The following is a 19,736-nucleotide window of genomic DNA, read 5'->3' as shown; positions in this document are numbered from 1 at the left end:
TAGTTATTAAAATACTAAAAGATAGTTTTTCAAAATAAAAATATTTTCTTATATGTCTCCTTATAATGTGCTAATCTTCTAGACTTAGAGAAATAACATTTATTGGTTCAACAACATAGTCTTTTGTTTTTGACACATTTTATTTCATGTATCCAATGATTCAAAAGCAATTTAAAAATCATGTAGAAGATTTTTTTAAATCTTAATACTTGTTTGTGCAAATATCCATCTATAGAAAATTATAGATCATTTGGTTTTCATTTTTACAAAAGTACTCGAAATTGATTTTTGTTTTCAAATCATATTATCAATTTTATTTTTTATCATCAAAATTAAACACAAGATAAATACAAGAGTAAAACATCAACTTCTACATCTATACCCTATATATTAAAGATGGCGATAATGAATTTGAGAAGAACAATTAAGATAATTTGAGAGCCACCAATCGGTGCTCTCTTTTTGGCCGACCGACTCGTCGCCTCTCTTGCCAACGACCTTTATTTTCTTCATCTCTTTTGCTGGCAATCCACTGATATACACGTGCACTCATTTAAGAAATGAGGTGTGTGATTATAGCAAAATTGAAAGTTGAAGGATATAATAGGTTTACTTTCAAGTTTGGGGCCCAAATGGCTATAAGAGAAGAGTTGGAGGGTATATTTATGCCCTATGTCTATCTATTTTCATATGTCTGTACATCTCATACTGCCTCTAAAAATAAAATATTAAAATATTTTAATAGCATCCCTAAAATAAACACCCAAAAATATAAACCCACAAATTAAAAATAACAAAAATTTAGTTACGAGTGAGAAAAATTTCGATTTGATCGAAATAATCGAATTGAACAGATTGAAATTGTTAGTTTGGTTAGGTTCAAGTTCAAAGTTGGTTTGGCTTGGTTTTTAAATTTAGAAATTTTGATTATTTCAATTCAATTTTCATGTTGAAAAAAATTCAAAATAACCAAAATGACTGAAATGTCATTTTTATAGGGACCCAAGAAGGGCAACGGATACGATACAAAGTGGAAATGAGGAAATGTTATTTTTTTAAAAAAAAATGAAAACGTTAGGAAATGTGTAAGTAAAAAAAAATATAGTAGACTTTTTGTAAATATATTTTTTAATATAAAAATTATAAAAATAGTTATTCAATCTAAAAATAAACATAAATTCAATAATGCATTCAAACAAATTTTGAAAACAAATTCTATTTGTGGATGAAAATTAGTTTTCAATCAAAAATACATTTTTTATATTTTCCTAATAATTTCAAATCATATGATTAAATGTTAATTGTAAAATGTATGAGGCTACTCATACACCCAATGTGTATAAGTATTTTCTCATCACTTGATAGATTCATGGATTCATAACTAGACTGACTTAAGACATAGGCTAGCCTAGGGCCACCAAAAAAAAAGGAGACGTTCCAAAAAAATGAGACCTCCTATTCTTTAAAATTTTATTTTATGATGATTTTTTATTTAAGTTCATACTCTATTTATTTTTGTTGTTTTGTTTAAATGAGAAGTCCCTTAACTTCCTAAATTCACGAATTATTTTTTAACATTAGACAATAAATAATAAGGTATAAATCAATAACGTAATGAAAAAAAAGAGTAAGAAGTGATATTATTTTATGAGAATAATTTGATAAAATAATTTTTTTGGATGACATAAATTTTGCTCGAAAAATTTAATTTGCAAGATCTGTTTGCGAACTCTTCACAATTTTTTATTTATTCAACTCTTACATTTTTGCTTAGAAAATACTATCAACCATTATTGTTACTGTCTCAACAAAAAAAAAAAAATTAAAATTAAAATTAATAAAATCTTATTTGCGTTCAATTATGACACAAGAAAAATTAAGAAATTTTATATTTATATTGTTACTTGAAAAATATTTATTTTCTAAACTTAAATATAAAAATTTAATTAATGATTTTACATCTCAAAACACTACAAAACAAACACATTTTAGTGATGAATTTAGCGATGAAATTTTTTAGTTGCTAATTAGAGACGACTCAATAACGATGGATATTTCGCCGCTAAATTTTAGTGACGGAATATTCTGTCGCTATTTTTTTTTAAATTTGTAATGGAATTAGTGACAGAATATTTTGTCACTAAATAATTTTAATATTTTTTATTAAATTTTTACATTTAGCGACAGAATATTTCGTCGCTAAATAATTAATTTTTTAAAATAAATTAAAATTATTTAGCAATGGAATAATTTCATTGCTAAATAATTAAATTTTTTTAAATTATTTAAGAAGTTTAAATTATTTAAATAAATATAAATATAACTTCTATGATACACAAAAATATCTGGAGAGTGTCATTTGGATCATCACCCCACGCTTAAGGCTAGACTTGGAGATCAAAACAAATTACCAACAAAGTAGCCGATGGTTTTCGACAATCAGAGGCAATCAGTGAACACTCTTATTCTCATTGACCAATATACCCAAAATCCATAATTTTTTGAAATTTCAGGATGGAAATTTAGAAAAAAAAATTAAATTATTATATATAATTTTTTTTTAAATCCAGGGCCCACCCTCGGCTGTATGTGGCTCCGCCACTATATATATATATATATAATTATAATCCCTTTAATTTGTTGGTGGTTGACTTTGTTTATTTTTTTAGTCGTTGACTAACAAGTAAATGCCAGTAATAAATAAATTTAAAAACGATATTTGTAAGAAAATTGCCATAATTGGTCCCTGAAGTTTGAAAAATATACTTTACTATCGTTAAATTTAATCAAAGTAATTTATAATATAGTTGGTGTAAAAAACTAACGAATAAAATGTCCTACAATAAAAAAGAAAGTGCAAGATGTGTTCGAACAAAAGCCCAAATCACAAGGAATATAAGCATAATTTATCCTTGCGGGATACGCCAATGTCTATTTTTCTAAACATATGGGTTTAAGAGTCAAATGGATAACTTTAGAGGTACAAGCGAAATTAACCATTACTAGAAGGAACATATGCATTTATTTCGTTAATTAAGATATTAAAGGGAATCAAATAAGCTCCCAGTCTTGGTGGTGAAAGGCATTATATATATGTGTGTGTGTTGGAACAGAAAGTAAAACACATTGAAGAAGCCATCAAGGGTTGCTGTATAGGTATTGTCTCCTTTCTTTTCAAGTCATTTTATTTCTTATGAATTATATTTTTTATTTATATCACATTTTGATAATTGCATTTTTGTTTTAATTTGAATTTTAATGTGCTTAACTTTATTAGTTTTCCATTTTCACGTGACTTTTGTGCATGAGATGTGAATTAATTGATACATATCACAGGATTGTAAAAATTTATAACCATCGAGAAACATGCATTCCGAAGTATTTGGCATCCCCATTACCAACAAAACTTTGGAACAAATGCCCGAGTATTCTAAAAAGAAAAACATAACACGTACAGATAGAGCACATGTAGCCCTCAAAATGAAGAACGCTCAAGAGAAGGATTTCAACGCCCGTCAACACGTCGAGCTCTTAAAAAAGGAATGGGGCATTGGAGTGTCTACTCTTTGCCTGATTTACAATGCAACTGGCGACACTATTACATATATTACCAGCCATAACTATTATGGGCATCTCTATGGCCCCGAATACACTAAAGAGATTGCGAATGGCCAGTGGGGTGCATTTTTACATGTCAAGAGTATTGGGGAGGCCGTTGGATCCACCGCTGTCGTCGTTTATCGCGGCAAAAACGAAGCTGAACAAGAATGTGATTGGTTGTTGGGTTGGTCCAACCCTTGGAACAGATCGAGTTGGGATAACATGGCAAGTTTATAATTGATTGTTGTTGCATTATCAACTCATTTAATTGTTAGTTACAGCACTACCCAACTGCTTATAACTTTGAAAACAAAATCTGTCTCTCTTATATATGTAGGTTTATACCGAGATCAAGGAAGCTAAGCACTATGACAATGGTGATCTTTGGGGTGGGATTGCTACTGAGATGTACAAGTGTGGTCAGTCCAAAAGTGTCAAGTGGAATGGATGTTTATCCTATGTGTCAACTGGCAGCTACACATCTCCCATATTTGAGGCCATAATGACACTAAAAGATGCAGACGAAGACCCTATTCTCTAGTCTTTTGTGGTCTAATAAGCGTGACATTGATGGTTGGTGTGAGATTACGAGTTTGAATTTTTTTTATCGTTTTTATTTAATTAATCGAGCAACTCAACTCAATTCAGGATAAGAATGTGGGACATGGAGGCCTCTTTCTATTAATTTATTTGGAAGTCTTTTTAAAGTTTGTATTGAATTATTAATAAAAGTGATGTCATTGTGTCGATGTTATTAATTAATTAATGTCATGTGCTATTGTGTTTGTGGGTCATAATATATGTGGTGCCCGTAAATAGAAAGGCACCACATATATATATATATTATGAAAATGTTATTTATATATTTAGTTGTGATACTTTAAATAAATTTGTGAATTAAGATGTTATATAGTTGTATTGATGTAACACAAAATACAAGATAATAATATATGAGTGTCACAAGGGTGTATATAAGTGTATAAATAACATTTTCATATATATTAACTAAGAAGAGTATGATAAATAAAGGTATGTTAAATGATATATATATATATATTATTGGTAATTGCTTGACATATACATACACGTATATATAGTTCATAATTGAGAATTATATAAAACAAATTCGAAGAAGGGATAAGCTCTCATACTCCAAACACACATATTTTGATAATTGCATTTTCATTTTTTATTTTAATTTTAATTTTGATTGATATAATTGTAAACGAATGACATCAAAAGCCAAAAGGGGGTGAATTGGATTGTTTAAAAATCCAATTGATCTTGAAAACTTTTTGGAATGTTTTAAAAAATAAACAAGAAAACAACGGAATACAACAAAAATAGAATGCAAGAGGCAAACAATTTATAATGGTTCAGCCAACTGGCCTATTCTATTACCTTAGTTTCTTACTAAGGATTTTAACTTCACTATACCCTTCTATTTGATCTCAAGTAGATTCTCTAGTCCTCGAAATTAGGAATTACAAATTCTCTTATACAATAAATATAGGCCCTCTAGCACACTTACTAGGAAATTACAAGAAGATGATAAATAAGAAGATTTGAGAGATTAACCCCTTAATTACAAGCTCTCTCAAAACTATATAAGGCTTAAAAGCAGATGGATACAATAAAAACAACAAAGCCCTTACAAGAGAGAATAGAAATAAAACTCGATCTAGAGCACTTGGACGTTTTTATCACTTGAGCACTTTGCAATCAATTCTCTAGCCACATAAATACTGCACCAACTGAGTATTTATAGTTGAGGGCGAGTACATCCAAAAATTTGACTATTTGAGGTAGTTGGGGTGCATTAAATGCGCTCTAGAACTAATTGTTGAAAGTTTCTACAACAAAAACAGTTAACATATTCAAGGAATCAGTTGATAGATTAATTAAAATTCAAAACTCAATCAACAGTCTTATATATGAAGAACGGTCAACACTTATGCATCATTCTGTCGATCGAGAGCTTATAAAAATCATTCAAAAAATATAAGGCAAATACAACCTATCAAGAACATACATTCTGCCGGTCGATAGTCATAAGGAGAACGGTCAACAGCTAGAAGCATGACAACCAAAATGATTGACAGTTTCAATGAGTCTATCGACAGTTTGGACTAAAAATATTAAAACCACTACAAGAAAAATGACATTTAACGACGGAAATATTCATCGCTAAAATATCAAAATCCATTGTTAAAAAATTTAGCAACAGATTTAGCGACGGGCATCTTTTCGTCACTAAAATTGGCATCACTAAATTTTAGCAACGGATTTTGTGATGGCACAAATTAGCGACAGAATTAGCAACGGAAATTTTTGTTGCTGATTAAAAAATAAAAAGCAAAAAAAATTAAAAATTAAAAATTATTTTAGCGACAAAAATAGTTTCGTCGCTGCCTTTTATTTAAAAAAAAATAATTAATCTCACGGGCGGACACGTGCGCACACCTCTACGTGCCAAGCAGCGCCTCCTTAAGCTACCACGTGTACGCTGGAATTAATCCCCAAGCGCAATTCCTTTCCTTTCCCCTCCTTAGGTTCGATCCCTGATCCCTCAAGTAAGCGCGCGTGTAAGGCTTCGTTTTCTTGGGACAATTCTGGGACAATAAATTTTTTCCTTTCAAACTAATCCTAAATCACATCATTCCTAGTATTCGTTCCAGAATTTTCAATTATTTTTCTCGAAAGAGAATCATTATGCACATCAAATGCGGAAGCAAGGATTGAACCTGACATCTTAACATTAATCGAAATTCAGTTTTTACACCATCGTTTCTCAAACTTAATTTCCCATTACAAGGCTATTCATCAATGACTTAAAATATAACATAAGTTCTCGACTAACATTAACCCTAAATAGGGTATTACATTATCATTAACCAAATGGTTAAATATACGTGTCATATACTTGAAACATGTGCTCGAATAATTTACTTGACTTGGCATGCTTCTCTAGTTTCAAATAAATTCCTAGGACGATTCATAAATTTTTCCCATTTTTTCTATTTTTCTTCAATTTCTTTTCTTTTCTTCCTTTTTCTATTCTTTTCTTTTTTCTTTTTTTTTTCTCTTCCCTTCTTCCTTTCCCCTACTCCTCCCGCGCATGCTGCTTTAGCGCGTCCACCATGGCCGCACCTGGGAGCTTGCTGTGCGGCCAACCCAGCGGCTTTTGGCCTAGCCAGCAACTCTACCGGCCTCCGTCGTCGCACCGCACCATCGCCGGGCGTCCCTTACCTTGCGTCCAGCCATTGGAGCTCCTGGCCATGGCTACCAGTGAACGCACTAGCATTTGGCCGTCGTTCACCTTGGTCTCCAGCTACCTCCCGGGTCCCCACCGAGCTGTCTCAGACCCGCCGCACCTTGCTAGGCCATCGCCTTAGCCGTCCCGTGCTCGATGACTAGCCATTGAGCTCACGGCTGCTCTCTCTCTGCAACTCTCTGTTGCTTGTTTTTCTTCCTCTACTCAAATCTCTCAAGCTCTCCTCCATTTATAGGCAACCTCCACCGCCCCAACTGCATTGCCCATCCCTCTTGGTGTGCAAATCCTTCCAAGTCTTGTAGAGGTATGGCTTTCGGGTTACAGAGGCATGGCATTGCGTGCCTGTGCATGCATATATATATATATCTATATAATACACTTACGTATATGGGAATTTACACTTTTAAATCTCATAATTCATCTTAATATCACTTAAAAATTTTCTTAAATTGCAAATATGCCATCAAGCATCAAATTAATTTGCATTACAATACCAAAAATACAAAATTAATAACTTTAAAGTTACTCGATAATGATGATTTCACCCTAGTGTCCTTACCGGGCTATTGTTTCATCCCGAACCCACTGAATGGTTGCTTATTACAAAAAATCGGAGCCCCTTTAGGCTTTCGTTGACTTCCTGGAAGTCCCTTATGATAATTCAATTTTGCAACCTAAATGATAGTTGCATTTTAGCTGTACCGAAAACCATTCCCGATCTGATTTCTTTCGATATCATAAATCTTATCTTGGAATGTTCATCGAGAGCATATCATTTTCCGTAGACAATTTCACTCCGAGACATTCCCTATAGTCGATTCGGTACTTATAACTATTATCAAGGCCATTTTTTGGTATTCCATACTTGCTTAAATTACGTGGCAACCTCAAGAAAATATGGGTTCTTATAGTGCGCGCGACCGTCTGAGCTACAAGCCTTTTTATTACATATGTTGCACATATTAATTATATACTATATTTAGCTGCCAGTCGTTTTAATTTTATTTTAAATTTATAAATTAATACTTAAAAAAATAAGTATTATAAATTTTTAACTCAACTAATGTACCACTTAAATGTTGTAATTAATTAATCTTTTAAATATTTAAGTTTTATTTGATTAAAAATTAGTTTAATACATTTTGTTATTATAAATTTTACAAAATCATATCAATTTACATATTTTGGTTTGTAAATAAAATACATAAAATATGCATACTAAAGAATTTTAATTTTTATTTAATATTTGTTTAATACATAATTAATAAATTTTATTTTTTAATGACACGATTATCTCGTTGTTAAAGTTTCTAATTATTAATTTATTTTTTTAATTATTTAGCGACGGAATATTCCGTAACTAAATAATTTTAATTTAATTAGAAAAAAATAAAAATTTAGTGACGGCATCACACCTATTGCTAAAAAATAAAAATAAAATTAAATAAAAAAAAAATTTAGCGACGGGGTCTTTCCCTTCGCTAAAAAATAAAAAAAAATTAAAAATTCAACGACGGGGTCACACCATCGCTAAAAAATAAAAAAATAAAAATTTAAAATTCAACGACAGGGTCACACCCGATGTTGAAAAATTTTAAAAAAAATTAAATAAAAATTAAAAATTCAGCGACGGGGTCACACCTGTAGCTAAAAAATAAAAAAAATTAAAAATTTAGCGACAAGGTCACGTTCGTTGCTAAAAAATAAAAAAAAATTAAATAAAAATTAAAAATTCAGCAACGGGGTCACACCCGTTGCTAAAAAATAAAAATAAAAATTAAAAATTCAGCTACAGGGTCATGTCGATCGCTAAAAAATAAAAAATAATAATTTTTTTAATTATTTATCGATGGAATATTCGGTCGCTAAATTTAAAATTTTAATAAAATAATATTAAAAATATTTAGTGATGGATTATTCTGTTGCTAATTCCGTCACTAAATTTAAAAAAAGAATAAAAAATTTGGAGACGAAATATCCGTCACTGAAACATCTTTAATTAGTAATGGAAAAATTTCGTTACTAAATCTGTTACTAAATTATAAATTTTTTGTAGTGAACGGTCAACATGTTTCTAGAACCAGTTGATAGATGGTCATTTGCCTTTGAAAAATTTTAGCTTTATTTTAACCAATAGTTCAAAACTAATTTTTGAAATTCATTTAGGAGATTCATCAAAATACAAGTTTATTTGCAAATCTCCGTATAAGATATATATGTATAAGGACATAGTTCATTTAGTTTTCATTTTAACAAAGTAATTAAAATTGATTTTTGTTAAAAACTATAAACTTGACTTAGGAATAAAACTATTTGATATTTTTCATCATCAAAACCGTATACAAGAGTAAAAAATCATATACGTGTTTAACTTTATTAGTTCTTCATTTTTTCGTGGTTTTTGCATATGATTTATGAATTAATTGATATATATCACGTGATATTGTAGAAATTTATATATAATCATAAAAAAAAACATGCATTCCAAAGTATTTGGCATCCCCATTACCAACAAAACCTTGGAACAAATGCTCGAGTGCTCTAAACAGAAAAACATAACGCATATGGATAGAGCATATATAGCCATCAAAATGAAGAATGCTTAAAAAAAGGATTTCATCGCCTGCCAACACGTCAAGCTCTTGAAAAAGGGAAGGGGTATCAGTCTCTACTCTCTACCTGATTTACAAAGCAACTGGCAACAGTATTACATACACAACCAGCCATAGCTTTTATGGCCATCTCTATGGCCCCGAATACCCTAAAGGGATTGCAAACGGTTAGTAGGGTGCATTTTTACATGTCTAGTGTACAGGGGAGGCTGCTAGATCCACCGCCTATCGTGGCAAAAATGAAGCTGCACAAGAATATGTGATTGTTTGGTTGGTCTAACCCTTGGGACAGAGCCAGTTGGGATAACATCTTTGTTAACGTGGCCTAATTAAACATCAAACTAAACATTAGCTTAGAAAGAAAGAGATGAAGAGACAACACGAAAGTGCTTGCAAAAATAAACTTGTAATGTTTTTTGTTTTTTTTTTTTCCTAAGGATCGTTCATATCATAAAGTTATTTTGAGAGTATGACAACCTGTGTTGCATGGAAACGGGAACGGAAAATGTTTTTGATACGAAACGGAAATGTAAAAATGAACATTTTTCTAAAAAAATAGGCATAAATAAGATCCGAAACGGAAATGAAAAATATTTCGAAAACAAGGAAACGGTGCAACATAGACGACAACAACATCAAGTTCTTTTTTTTTTAAAAAAAAAAGAAAAGAAAAGCATCAACTTCTCTAAATGATGTAACGTTTGTGTGAAAGATTAGTAATTGTTTTTCTTTATTTATCATGCAACATTTATAATGAATTGTAACGTTTGTGTGAAAGATTAGTACTTGTTTTTCTTTATTTATCCTGCAACATTTATAATGAATTGCTCCACCCATAATTATTTACAGCGAAATCAAATACACAAACTATTATAACTGAGAATAATATGGAATCTTATAACTGCAACTGTCCAAATAACATTTGTCATGAATTATCTCTCGTAGTATTGGCATCGGACACTTACCAGAGCCTGACCAAAGAGCCAGAGTCGTCCATCTTGGCAAAGAACAACCAGATGCTGGTTCTACCGATGGTGGAGGGGGGAACCAGATGCTGCCATGCTGGTGGTTATCCACATGAATAAGCTTAAGGTAAATATGTGATTTCTCATGCACTGTTCATCTTGATCACGAATTTAGGGTTTATACTTGTGCTCAGGTGTATAACAAAGTCCTGCAGGATTCAGGTAGGGTAAGAGTAGTGAACAAAATATGCAAAGTTACCGATTTAAGCGCGCTGCTTCTCACAGCAGACTTGCTGGTGTGGACATGATTGTGGCCGAGAATAAACTTTACAGATTTCTTCATGATTCTGGGGTGACCGTCACCTCGGCCGGCGATGAGATGCTCTGAAACATCATCTGAGTTGTTTTCGTGGCGAAATTGGCTTATTTCCAGGTGACGACGGTATTGGTGACGGTGGCAGGAATCGTAATTGGCATTTCAGGGGCTTTCATCTTGGGAGAAATTGTCGGCTGGTTGATCGATTTGATCATCGGCTCTGGCGGCAGGCACCGTTGAGCACCGACGACCATAGGAGCTACGTTGAGCACCGACGACCACCGGTGGCAGGAATCGTAATTGGTACTGACACTTCAAATTGCGCACATAGACAATCTACTTCCCTAATAAACCCTAAGAACTAAAAGCATAATTATATTTTAAGGTTATTAATTAATTGTTTCCTCTTGTTATTTGACTCCAGATTTAAGGTTTAATTATATTTTATGCACTTTTTATTTGAGTTGATTTCATATTTATTTATAAATTAGGGTAACATTACCCTTAAAGAATAATGATAATTGTTAACGTGTATTTATTATCTTTTATTTTTAATATTTAAAACATTTAATTAGTTGATTAAACATTTCAAAGTACTAAAAACATTTATTGTCAAATCAATCAAATTGTTTGAATCATAAAAGTAAATATCAATAAATACCACTTCTAATTCGCTTTTGCAAACCATCTCCCACAATTTTTACAAAAATGCTACGTAAGTTTGACATTTATAGTGACATTCTATATATTGATGTCTTATGTATTTGCATAGTCAAATTTATATTTTTGTCATTATATTTTTATCTTTTTTTGTGTGATTATTCAAATTTTTTATTATTTAAATTACATACCTAAATCTAATTTTTGAGTCAATATAACCCCTTGTATTTTGACATTTTTTTATTTGACAATTCAAACTTTTTATTATTTTGATTATATCATTGGATATGTGTTTGGGAGTCAATTTAACTCATGTACTTTTATATGTAAAAAAAATAAAGTGAGATGATAAAATACATGTCATGTTCTGTTCATATAAAAGTATAGGGGTTAAATTAACTTAAAAATGTAGGTCTTGAGATATAATCAAAATAAAAAAAAGTTCGATTGTCATTCAAAAAAAAAAAATAATAAAGTACAAGAGTTAAATTGATTCAAAAATATAAATCCAAGATATAATTGAACAATAAAAAGTTTAAGTAGTGACAAAAAATATATATATATATAAAATTAAGAAGATAAAAATATAAATTTGACCATATTTGCATCTGACATGGCACATAGCACAAGGTAAAATGTCAAATTTAAATCATCACATAACATTTTCATAGTTTTTAACGCTATTCGCTCATATATAACATCTCACACATTACATTATTAATGATGACACCATTAAACATGGCATTTAGCTAATAGCATCCACACACACTGAGATGGATGGTATTATTTATTTGTCACAAACCTTAACCATGAACACCATGCATCACACACACACAAACAGACATACATATATATAGAGAGATCGATCCTTGGCACATATATAGACCGAATGCAAATCCATGGACTAATTAAGTTGAAACTTTCTACTTAATTTGGTTGAATTATTCCCTGGAATGTGGCGAATACATTGCAGGCATTATTTGGCACCACATCGACACTGGCTTTCCACTTCTCCAATTCTGCCTCGCTGTGGTTAGTATGACTCCGAGCACGAATGTGCGGCCAAACAGCATTGTCAAAACCGCCTTTTGCCCTGATCTCAGTATTAACCTGCATACAAACACATACATCACAAATCCATATATAAAATATTACGTACGTACGTAAATGAGATCAGATCATGATCAGATGTATATATATATTATGTGGGTTTATTATATATATATATATATATTTAGCCATGCACGTCACCCACATATATCAATTCATTAAATCCCAACAACTGGTCGATCGACAAGCTATATATTGATCAGAGTGAGGGGATTTGGAACTTGCCTTGTTTGTGGTTTCCCCATATTTGTTGGACCAAAGCATCATCCAATCACACTCTTCCCCGTCCGGATTCGTGCAACGGTAGACGACAGCGCCGACAGATTCAGAGGGGAATCCAGGGTCGCCGGAGTGCTCAAACATTGCCCACTGGCCACTTGGAATCTCCATAGGGTACTTGATTAGATTGTTCTTGCCATTGTAGTCATGGAACCGCACCCATGTTAGAGTGCAACCAGTTTTATCGTGAATCTGACATATACTAGAGACGATTTGGCCAACCATCGCTGCCGGCAACACTCCCTTCGACGAACTTGCTTCTTGCCCAGTTCTTCCTCTCCGAGGGCATATATATAGACATAATGCTGCAAACCCACAGTTACTTCAATGTCTCACAAAGGCACGTGGGCTACATGAGCCAGCCAAGTGGGCCAACCCCTTTTTAAGATACCTCTCAAGGGTGCTTAAATTTTGATTTAATTAAAAAAATTAATTTGGATTCCTCTGATCCCAAACAGATCAAAATTTGGTATAGTACTCAATTCACATTTTTATTTTAATTATTTTTCGGTTCAGTCTAGTCCACGAACCAATCTAAGACTGAAAATCGATTATAAAAAATAATATTATTTATTAATAAAAATAATAATATAATATAGATTTAATAAATTATTAAAGTGTAAACCGATAAATTCGGTCGGTTCTGTTCGATTAAATTTTTTGAAAAGTTCGATTTTTGATGTTCGATTCGATTTTTTGCTTAAAATAATCAAACTGAATCAAACTTACAAAAATGACACAATTTTGGGTTTATAATAAAAGCAAAGCGAAAATATCCCAAGTGACAAATAGAGACGTATAGGAAAGAAGACCCAAATTAAAAGGTGGAAGGATTGAAACGCGCAGGCCTTCTGTTCACTCTGGCTCCGTCCTCACCCTTACATCATCTTCGATGCTTTGGCACGGCAGCACTATCGCCCCCTCTGATGCCGACATTGACGTCGTGACACCCGAGGCAGAAACTCTCACTCACTTGGAATTGGAATGTTAGACCGAGACGGACATGAGACGTCGAGAAAGACCAAAACTGATAGAGAGAGAGGCCCTTCGAGTCCGTCGCCATCGATGTCGCCTCCACCTTTGATGCATTTCCCTTTGCCGTCAGTAGTCGGCCGCCTCTCGCCTTTCCCTTCACCGATTGTCGTCCCCTTCGTCGAACCCAGGCCGACGCCTTTCCCTTCGCCGATCGCCATCCCCTTCATCTCATTGTTTCTTCCTTTCCTTGTGCTTGGACGATCGACCCATACCAACGATGATCGGCCGTCAATAAGCCCAATAAATTACTTCAACCACCAAACATAATTAAATATATCACAGTTTTCAGCCGTAGTCGATAGGTACAAGTTCCCTACCCTACCGAGTTTACTCAAAGTGGGAACCTTAACTTGGTTCCAGCTTACTTTAGGTTAAACCATAACCAACACCCATAGTTAACACATAGTAGTTATATTAGAATATTAACATTTGGGGTTAACCCACACCCCTACAATTAACAGTCGTTGCCAACTGGCGGCTCTTCTATCAACACCGCCTTTCCTTTCTGGGATCCCGAGCCACCTGCTAGGTTAGTGGGAAAATACATGGGTGAGTCCCGGGGACTCAGCAAGGGTAATATGAGTTGCGGTAAATTAAAATGCATGACAATTATAGAATAATGTGAAGTGTATCATGCATGCAGGCCTGTCCACCTCACCCTAAACCGGATTTTGGTGGCCCCACTGATTTCATTTAGGACCCCATCTCGAGACTCACACGGTCCAAATCTACAGCTCTATGTCTAGACACTTCTTCCATAGTCTATTAGAAGTCATGCCAAAATAAATTTACATGCAAACCATATTAAATCTTACCACGTGTTAATCTCAAACTGCTTGTCGATTTCACGTCCCAATTTCTAAATAATTATAAAATAAAAATAATTTAATTAAATGCGTAGTCTATTTTTAATTATCACCGACACATCGCTAATTAATGTTTAGCTAGCTAAATATGTGACTAATTCATAAATGACATTATTAAATAAATTTAAAATATTTTTATACCTCGTGTACACATAGGCAGAATTTCGATGCGTTAAAAATTACAAAGCATTTACAGCTATGAAACAGCACTATTTATAGGCGCCAGAATGGAGCAATTCGGCCAGGGGGGGAATTTGGGCTGCCATGGGTCTCCCTCTTGCTGCCACGTGGCAGCAAGGGAGAAGGGGTGGGTGGCACATGGCCACCCACATGGTGCAGCCTGGGGCGCACAGCTGGCGCCCCTGGTTGCGTGGCCGCGCGCGGGCGCGGGCATGGGCGCCGCTGGCGCCCAGCTGTCACATTATTCAAGACCGACTACCACATCTAGACTTAGCTCGCAGGCCATGGGGGAGGGCCAACTGCTGACCGGGTCAAGTTGAACATGTAACAGAACACAAATTAACATAAAAAAAAAAAAAAAAAAGGTTACTTCATTTATGATTATTTCACAATACATGGAAACATATGTTAAGTTAGGTTATATATGAGTATGTATTGGCTTTTATATCACATATTAAATAGTTTTTTTATTAAATTTATAAAATTCACATATCATATCAAATATCAAGAGATTAAGGAAGAAGAATACTTCTTACATCAACAATTAGTGACAAAAATCTGATTGAACAGCAAACACAATTGCACAAGGCATAAGCCAAATCTTCTTCTTCTCTCATGCCAAAGCCGCTTATTAACAGGTAGAAAATAGTGTGATAAATTGAAGGAGAGAAGATGAGACTTATCTTTCAATTTATAATGACAATAAAATTTTACCTATAATTCAATTGGGTCTACACTTATTCCACAAATCAAGACAAATGGGCCTAAACTTATAAATGTGCACCAAACACAATTAATATTGCACGCATTATAAAAAAATTCTAACACCACTATCATATATAATATATATAGCTAGATGCTTATGATAAAATTTATAGTTTGTCATCATGAATTATGAAAACATGCAAGGGAATTTAAATTATTCATTTTTATTTCGTAATTTTAATTATTATATCTTTTATTAAAAATTAAAAAAACAATCCAATTCCTTCGCTGTATAATACGAATGGGACAAACTTGACTCCAAGCTCGAATTTTACAAAATTTTAAATAAACAAACTTGACTTCAAATTTGAGTTCAAGCCCAACAAAATTCTAAAAATATAAAGTATAATTTTTATAAAGTTAACTTGACTCATTTACGGTCTCAAGTTATTTTTATAATTTATTTGCAATCCATGTCTAATTTTATTCTCAGAAGATATTAACTTAATCATTGTGCATTGTGGTAAGTTGGATGATCGTTCGTCGTATAATTAACGAGTTTAATGTTAAAATATTCGATGACACTACTTTGAATAACACTTAAGAATGATTTTTCTAAATATCTTTTATAATTAGACAAATTTTTTTTAGAATCTTTTATTTTATTATATATAGAAAGGATCATTGTAATACGACATACAAAGAAAGAAACACATGACAATTAATAACATCGACAATATGATACTATTAATTATTTATTTATTGTAATCGCAAATTAGACTCGATAAACAAACAATGCAGTATTGAAGGGAGTGCGCCACAGCTGTTCGACAAAATGTCCGTAAGGTGTTCTTGAAGTGAGATCTTGCCCAAAAGGTGTTCGACGAAATGTCAGTGGAGGAAGTTAGGCATTTTTCAGCGTCAGTATCGCCTCGAATACAGGGAATTCATCAGTACTTTCAATTGACGCATAGGATAAACATCCATTCCACTCATCTTGTTTAGTTAAATCAGAATTATCTAGTTTATCACCAATCTCATTCCATCTGTTTTTAAAGTAGTAAACTTCCTTGATCTCAGTATAAGCCTGCACAACACACGCATGTAAGTAGAGGATGTTATTCAAAGTTATGGCCGGTTGAGTAGTTTCGTAAAGATTGAGTTAGCATTAATACATTATAACTGATTCTAAACTCACCTTACACGGGCTGGACCAAGCAAACAACCAATCACATTCTTGCCCGGCTTCATTTTTGCCGCGATAAAGAACTGCAGTTTCGGATTCAGGTCCAATGGGCCGCGCCCAATAACTCTCACCGTGTAAAAATGCCGGCCGATCCGGCCAAGATGCCTCACCATATAAAAACGCAGCCCACTGGCCATTTGGAATGTTTCTAGGGTACGAGCTCGATTCAAACTTGCCCCATTTATGAAAATGCCTTCGGAGAGTAATAGTGTCGCCAGTTGCATTGTAAATCAGACAGATAGTTGCTACATTGTACTGGGCCCTTCCCCTTGCCAAACTGAAAACATTTTCTTTAGTATTAACATACTTGTTTCCGGCATTCTTCATGTTAAGAGCTACTCGTGCTCTGTCTATACGTGTTACAGGATTCCCCATATACTCGAGCTTCCTCTCCAATGTTTGGTTGGTAATGGGGCCATCAGTTGCGTTAATCTCCAAAGCTACAAATAACAATAGAGACCCAGTTATGAAATAGGAGACAACTTAAGATATATATATATATATTTATATGTGATCATTGTGATGGATTATAATTACATTGGATGGCAGTTCGACGAGCCAGAGCCTTGACATCAGGCTTGGGGACGACGAAGACCTTGTGGCCCTCAGTGGTGAGAGGGTAACTGGATTCGTAGTTGTAGATGGCATCGAATATCCAGCCGACGGCTAAGCCGGCCAGAATGCCTATACCAATGCCTGTCCCAATTGCGACCGCCGACAAGACGACCTCGGATACGCCGAGAGCGACGGCGAAACCAGCGACCTCGACCCCCGCGGCGTCAAGCACGGCACTCGACACGGCAGATACCGCCTCCGGGGCTAAGTACGCTCCTAAAGCCACCAAGCTCTCACGAGCGAGCTTCGTCCCGCGTTGCTCCGGCGGGGCGGCCGACAGATCCCAAGCTATTAGCACCACCGTCAGAAGCAGCAGCCCCGCGTTCGCTACTTTACCCACGCCGTCCAAGACCTTTATTACTTTATTTTCCTCCAGAATTTTGTTGAACACCTGCATCATCATCATCATCATCATCATCATGTATTCATTCCTTCATATATAGTAGTGACTCCTACACCTATACCCTATCTATTAAAGATGACGATGATTAATCTGAGAAGCACAATTAAGATAATAATTTGATTAAGATCAACCGAGGAGCGGGAGAGACCAATTAATTAGGTTAATTATATGGGCCTTTTATATATATGTATATAATATATATATAATACCTTTAGCTTCTGTCCGTTCTTGAGCTCCAAGAATGGCTTCTCATATCCAAGACTGACCCGGGCTCTGCATCCATCACCCATGCACCAACACAGCACCAAATTAATTAATTAATTAACATCATAAATTAGCATTACCCATTAATTAAAAGATGATTATATCTATCTATCTATCTATATATCTATATATAAAGTACGGACCTTTCGAGTTGTTTGTGAAATTCGGAGATGTCGATGGTGGAGCCAGGTGCTCGATTAATAGCAGCATTAGCGTACTCTTGAGAAGCCGTCCTGAGGTTGGCTAGTTCCTCGGCCACGTTTGTTTCTGGAAGAACCTCCATCGTCTCCCCGTGTTCCCTGCCACAGTAATAACATCGCGCTTATATATATATATATATATTAAACTATAGTATATGCATATAATGTAATGCATGCATATATATATATATATACGTACCCATCGAGTAGTTTATCAAGTTCGATTGGGCCCTCAGTCTCCTCCGCCGGCGCCGTCTTAGTATCCGGACCACTGTGAAATCTCAGATTAAAATTAACTGTTCATCGATCTATCATTTGTACGTGCAGCAAGGATACGGTGGAAAGTAAAGTATATACGCATCACGCAAGTATTACTTACCCATCGGGAACTCTGTCGCTGGGGCTGGGAACCTCGCCAGGAGAAGTCTGCTCGCCAGCTGGGCCGGGCACGTTATCTTCCCCGGCTGGCGGCTGGCTTGGAATGAGAGGCTGCATCTCTATCTGCCGACTCTCGAGGGACTTGCAATGTTTGCGTAGTTTCCTGACGTAGTAAAATCGCACATTGAAATCCTTCACGTGCTGGAATGCAACGTTGAGTGTGTTCACAATGTAACAGGCATAGTCCACGTTAGCGCGATGCCAGGCGGCGGCCGTGGGGGCGGCGTCGGCGGGGGTGGCGGCATCAGAGGCTGGAGCGGCGGCGCTCTGAAACTTGGTGGCTGCATCGGAGGCAGAGTCCAGGAGGCCAATTACGGATTGGTAATTGGATTTGGAATGGGAGAGGTAGTGGGCAAGTTCGTCTTCGGATTTGAAGTTGGTGTTGTGGATGGCCTCCGCTTCCTGGTAGTACATCACCTTGGCAAGCGAGCGCAGCTGCTCATGGTCGAGTAGGAAATCTCGGTCGCCCATTACTGAAGACATCTCTCTCTCTCGAGATCCAATGTCAAGCCCAGGGTTTGATGAAGTTTATTGCTTGCATCATACACGGTGCGACATATATATGGCGGAGAAATTTGACTTTTAGGGCTATGGCTGTAGCCTGTAGGGTTCAGTCCCTATCTTTCAATATTGCAATTTGCTTAGATTTAAAAATGGCTAAAGTTACATCCAGCCAATCACCTTTTCTCGTTTAACAAATTGGCCCCTAGAACTTGCAGGAACCTATTAGCCCCTTCATGGTCCAGTCAATTCCGTTTTAGCCAAGTGAGACATGATTGTGCAATGAAACCCAATAAGATGTTACCACGTGTTAGTGCAAATAAAATCCATTTCTCTCTCTGCATTGTCACCGCTGTTGCAGGTGCTGTTGTCAATTCCTCCATCACCGTTCGCCTTCTATGCAGTTGTCGTCACCACCAGCAAAACCTCCGTTATTGTTCGCTATCATTGCAGCCGCTCCATCAACG

General features: G+C 34.8%; 4 protein-coding genes across 4 annotated transcripts; 1 reads left to right on the top strand and 3 right to left on the bottom strand.

Moving 5' to 3' along the window:
• Positions 1-3,340: 3,340 nt before the first annotated feature.
• LOC127795782 (23 kDa jasmonate-induced protein-like) lies at positions 3,341-4,383 on the top strand. The gene is made up of 2 exons (XM_052327672.1): positions 3,341-3,825; positions 3,938-4,383. The coding sequence occupies exons 1-2, from the start codon at positions 3,367-3,369 to the stop codon at positions 4,139-4,141; spliced, it is 663 nt and encodes a 220-aa protein (XP_052183632.1). The 5' UTR covers positions 3,341-3,366; the 3' UTR covers positions 4,142-4,383.
• Positions 4,384-12,313: 7,930 nt separating this feature from the next.
• On the bottom strand, positions 12,314-13,062 carry LOC127795646 (23 kDa jasmonate-induced protein-like). The gene is made up of 2 exons (XM_052327450.1): positions 12,763-13,062; positions 12,314-12,537 (listed from the first exon to the last, which is right to left on the bottom strand). Exons 1-2 carry the CDS (start codon positions 13,039-13,041, stop codon positions 12,355-12,357), a joined length of 462 nt encoding a protein of 153 aa, XP_052183410.1. The 5' UTR covers positions 13,042-13,062; the 3' UTR covers positions 12,314-12,354.
• Positions 13,063-16,506: 3,444 nt separating this feature from the next.
• LOC127794177 (23 kDa jasmonate-induced protein-like) lies at positions 16,507-17,223 on the bottom strand. Its single transcript, XM_052325107.1, has 2 exons — positions 16,801-17,223; positions 16,507-16,689 (listed from the first exon to the last, which is right to left on the bottom strand). Exons 1-2 carry the CDS (start codon positions 17,221-17,223, stop codon positions 16,507-16,509), a joined length of 606 nt encoding a protein of 201 aa, XP_052181067.1.
• Positions 17,224-17,362: 139 nt separating this feature from the next.
• LOC127794173 (uncharacterized) lies at positions 17,363-19,283 on the bottom strand. The gene is made up of 5 exons (XM_052325102.1): positions 18,710-19,283; positions 18,530-18,601; positions 18,274-18,429; positions 18,076-18,139; positions 17,363-17,854 (listed from the first exon to the last, which is right to left on the bottom strand). The coding sequence occupies exons 1-5, from the start codon at positions 19,249-19,251 to the stop codon at positions 17,363-17,365; spliced, it is 1,326 nt and encodes a 441-aa protein (XP_052181062.1). The 5' UTR covers positions 19,252-19,283.
• Between the last annotated feature and the right edge of the window lie 453 nt (positions 19,284-19,736).

Source organism: Diospyros lotus, chromosome 2 (assembly GCF_014633365.1).
Source record: "Diospyros lotus cultivar Yz01 chromosome 2, ASM1463336v1, whole genome shotgun sequence".
NCBI lineage: Eukaryota > Viridiplantae > Streptophyta > Magnoliopsida > Ericales > Ebenaceae > Diospyros > Diospyros lotus.
This window is presented reverse-complemented; position numbering and strand designations above follow the sequence as displayed.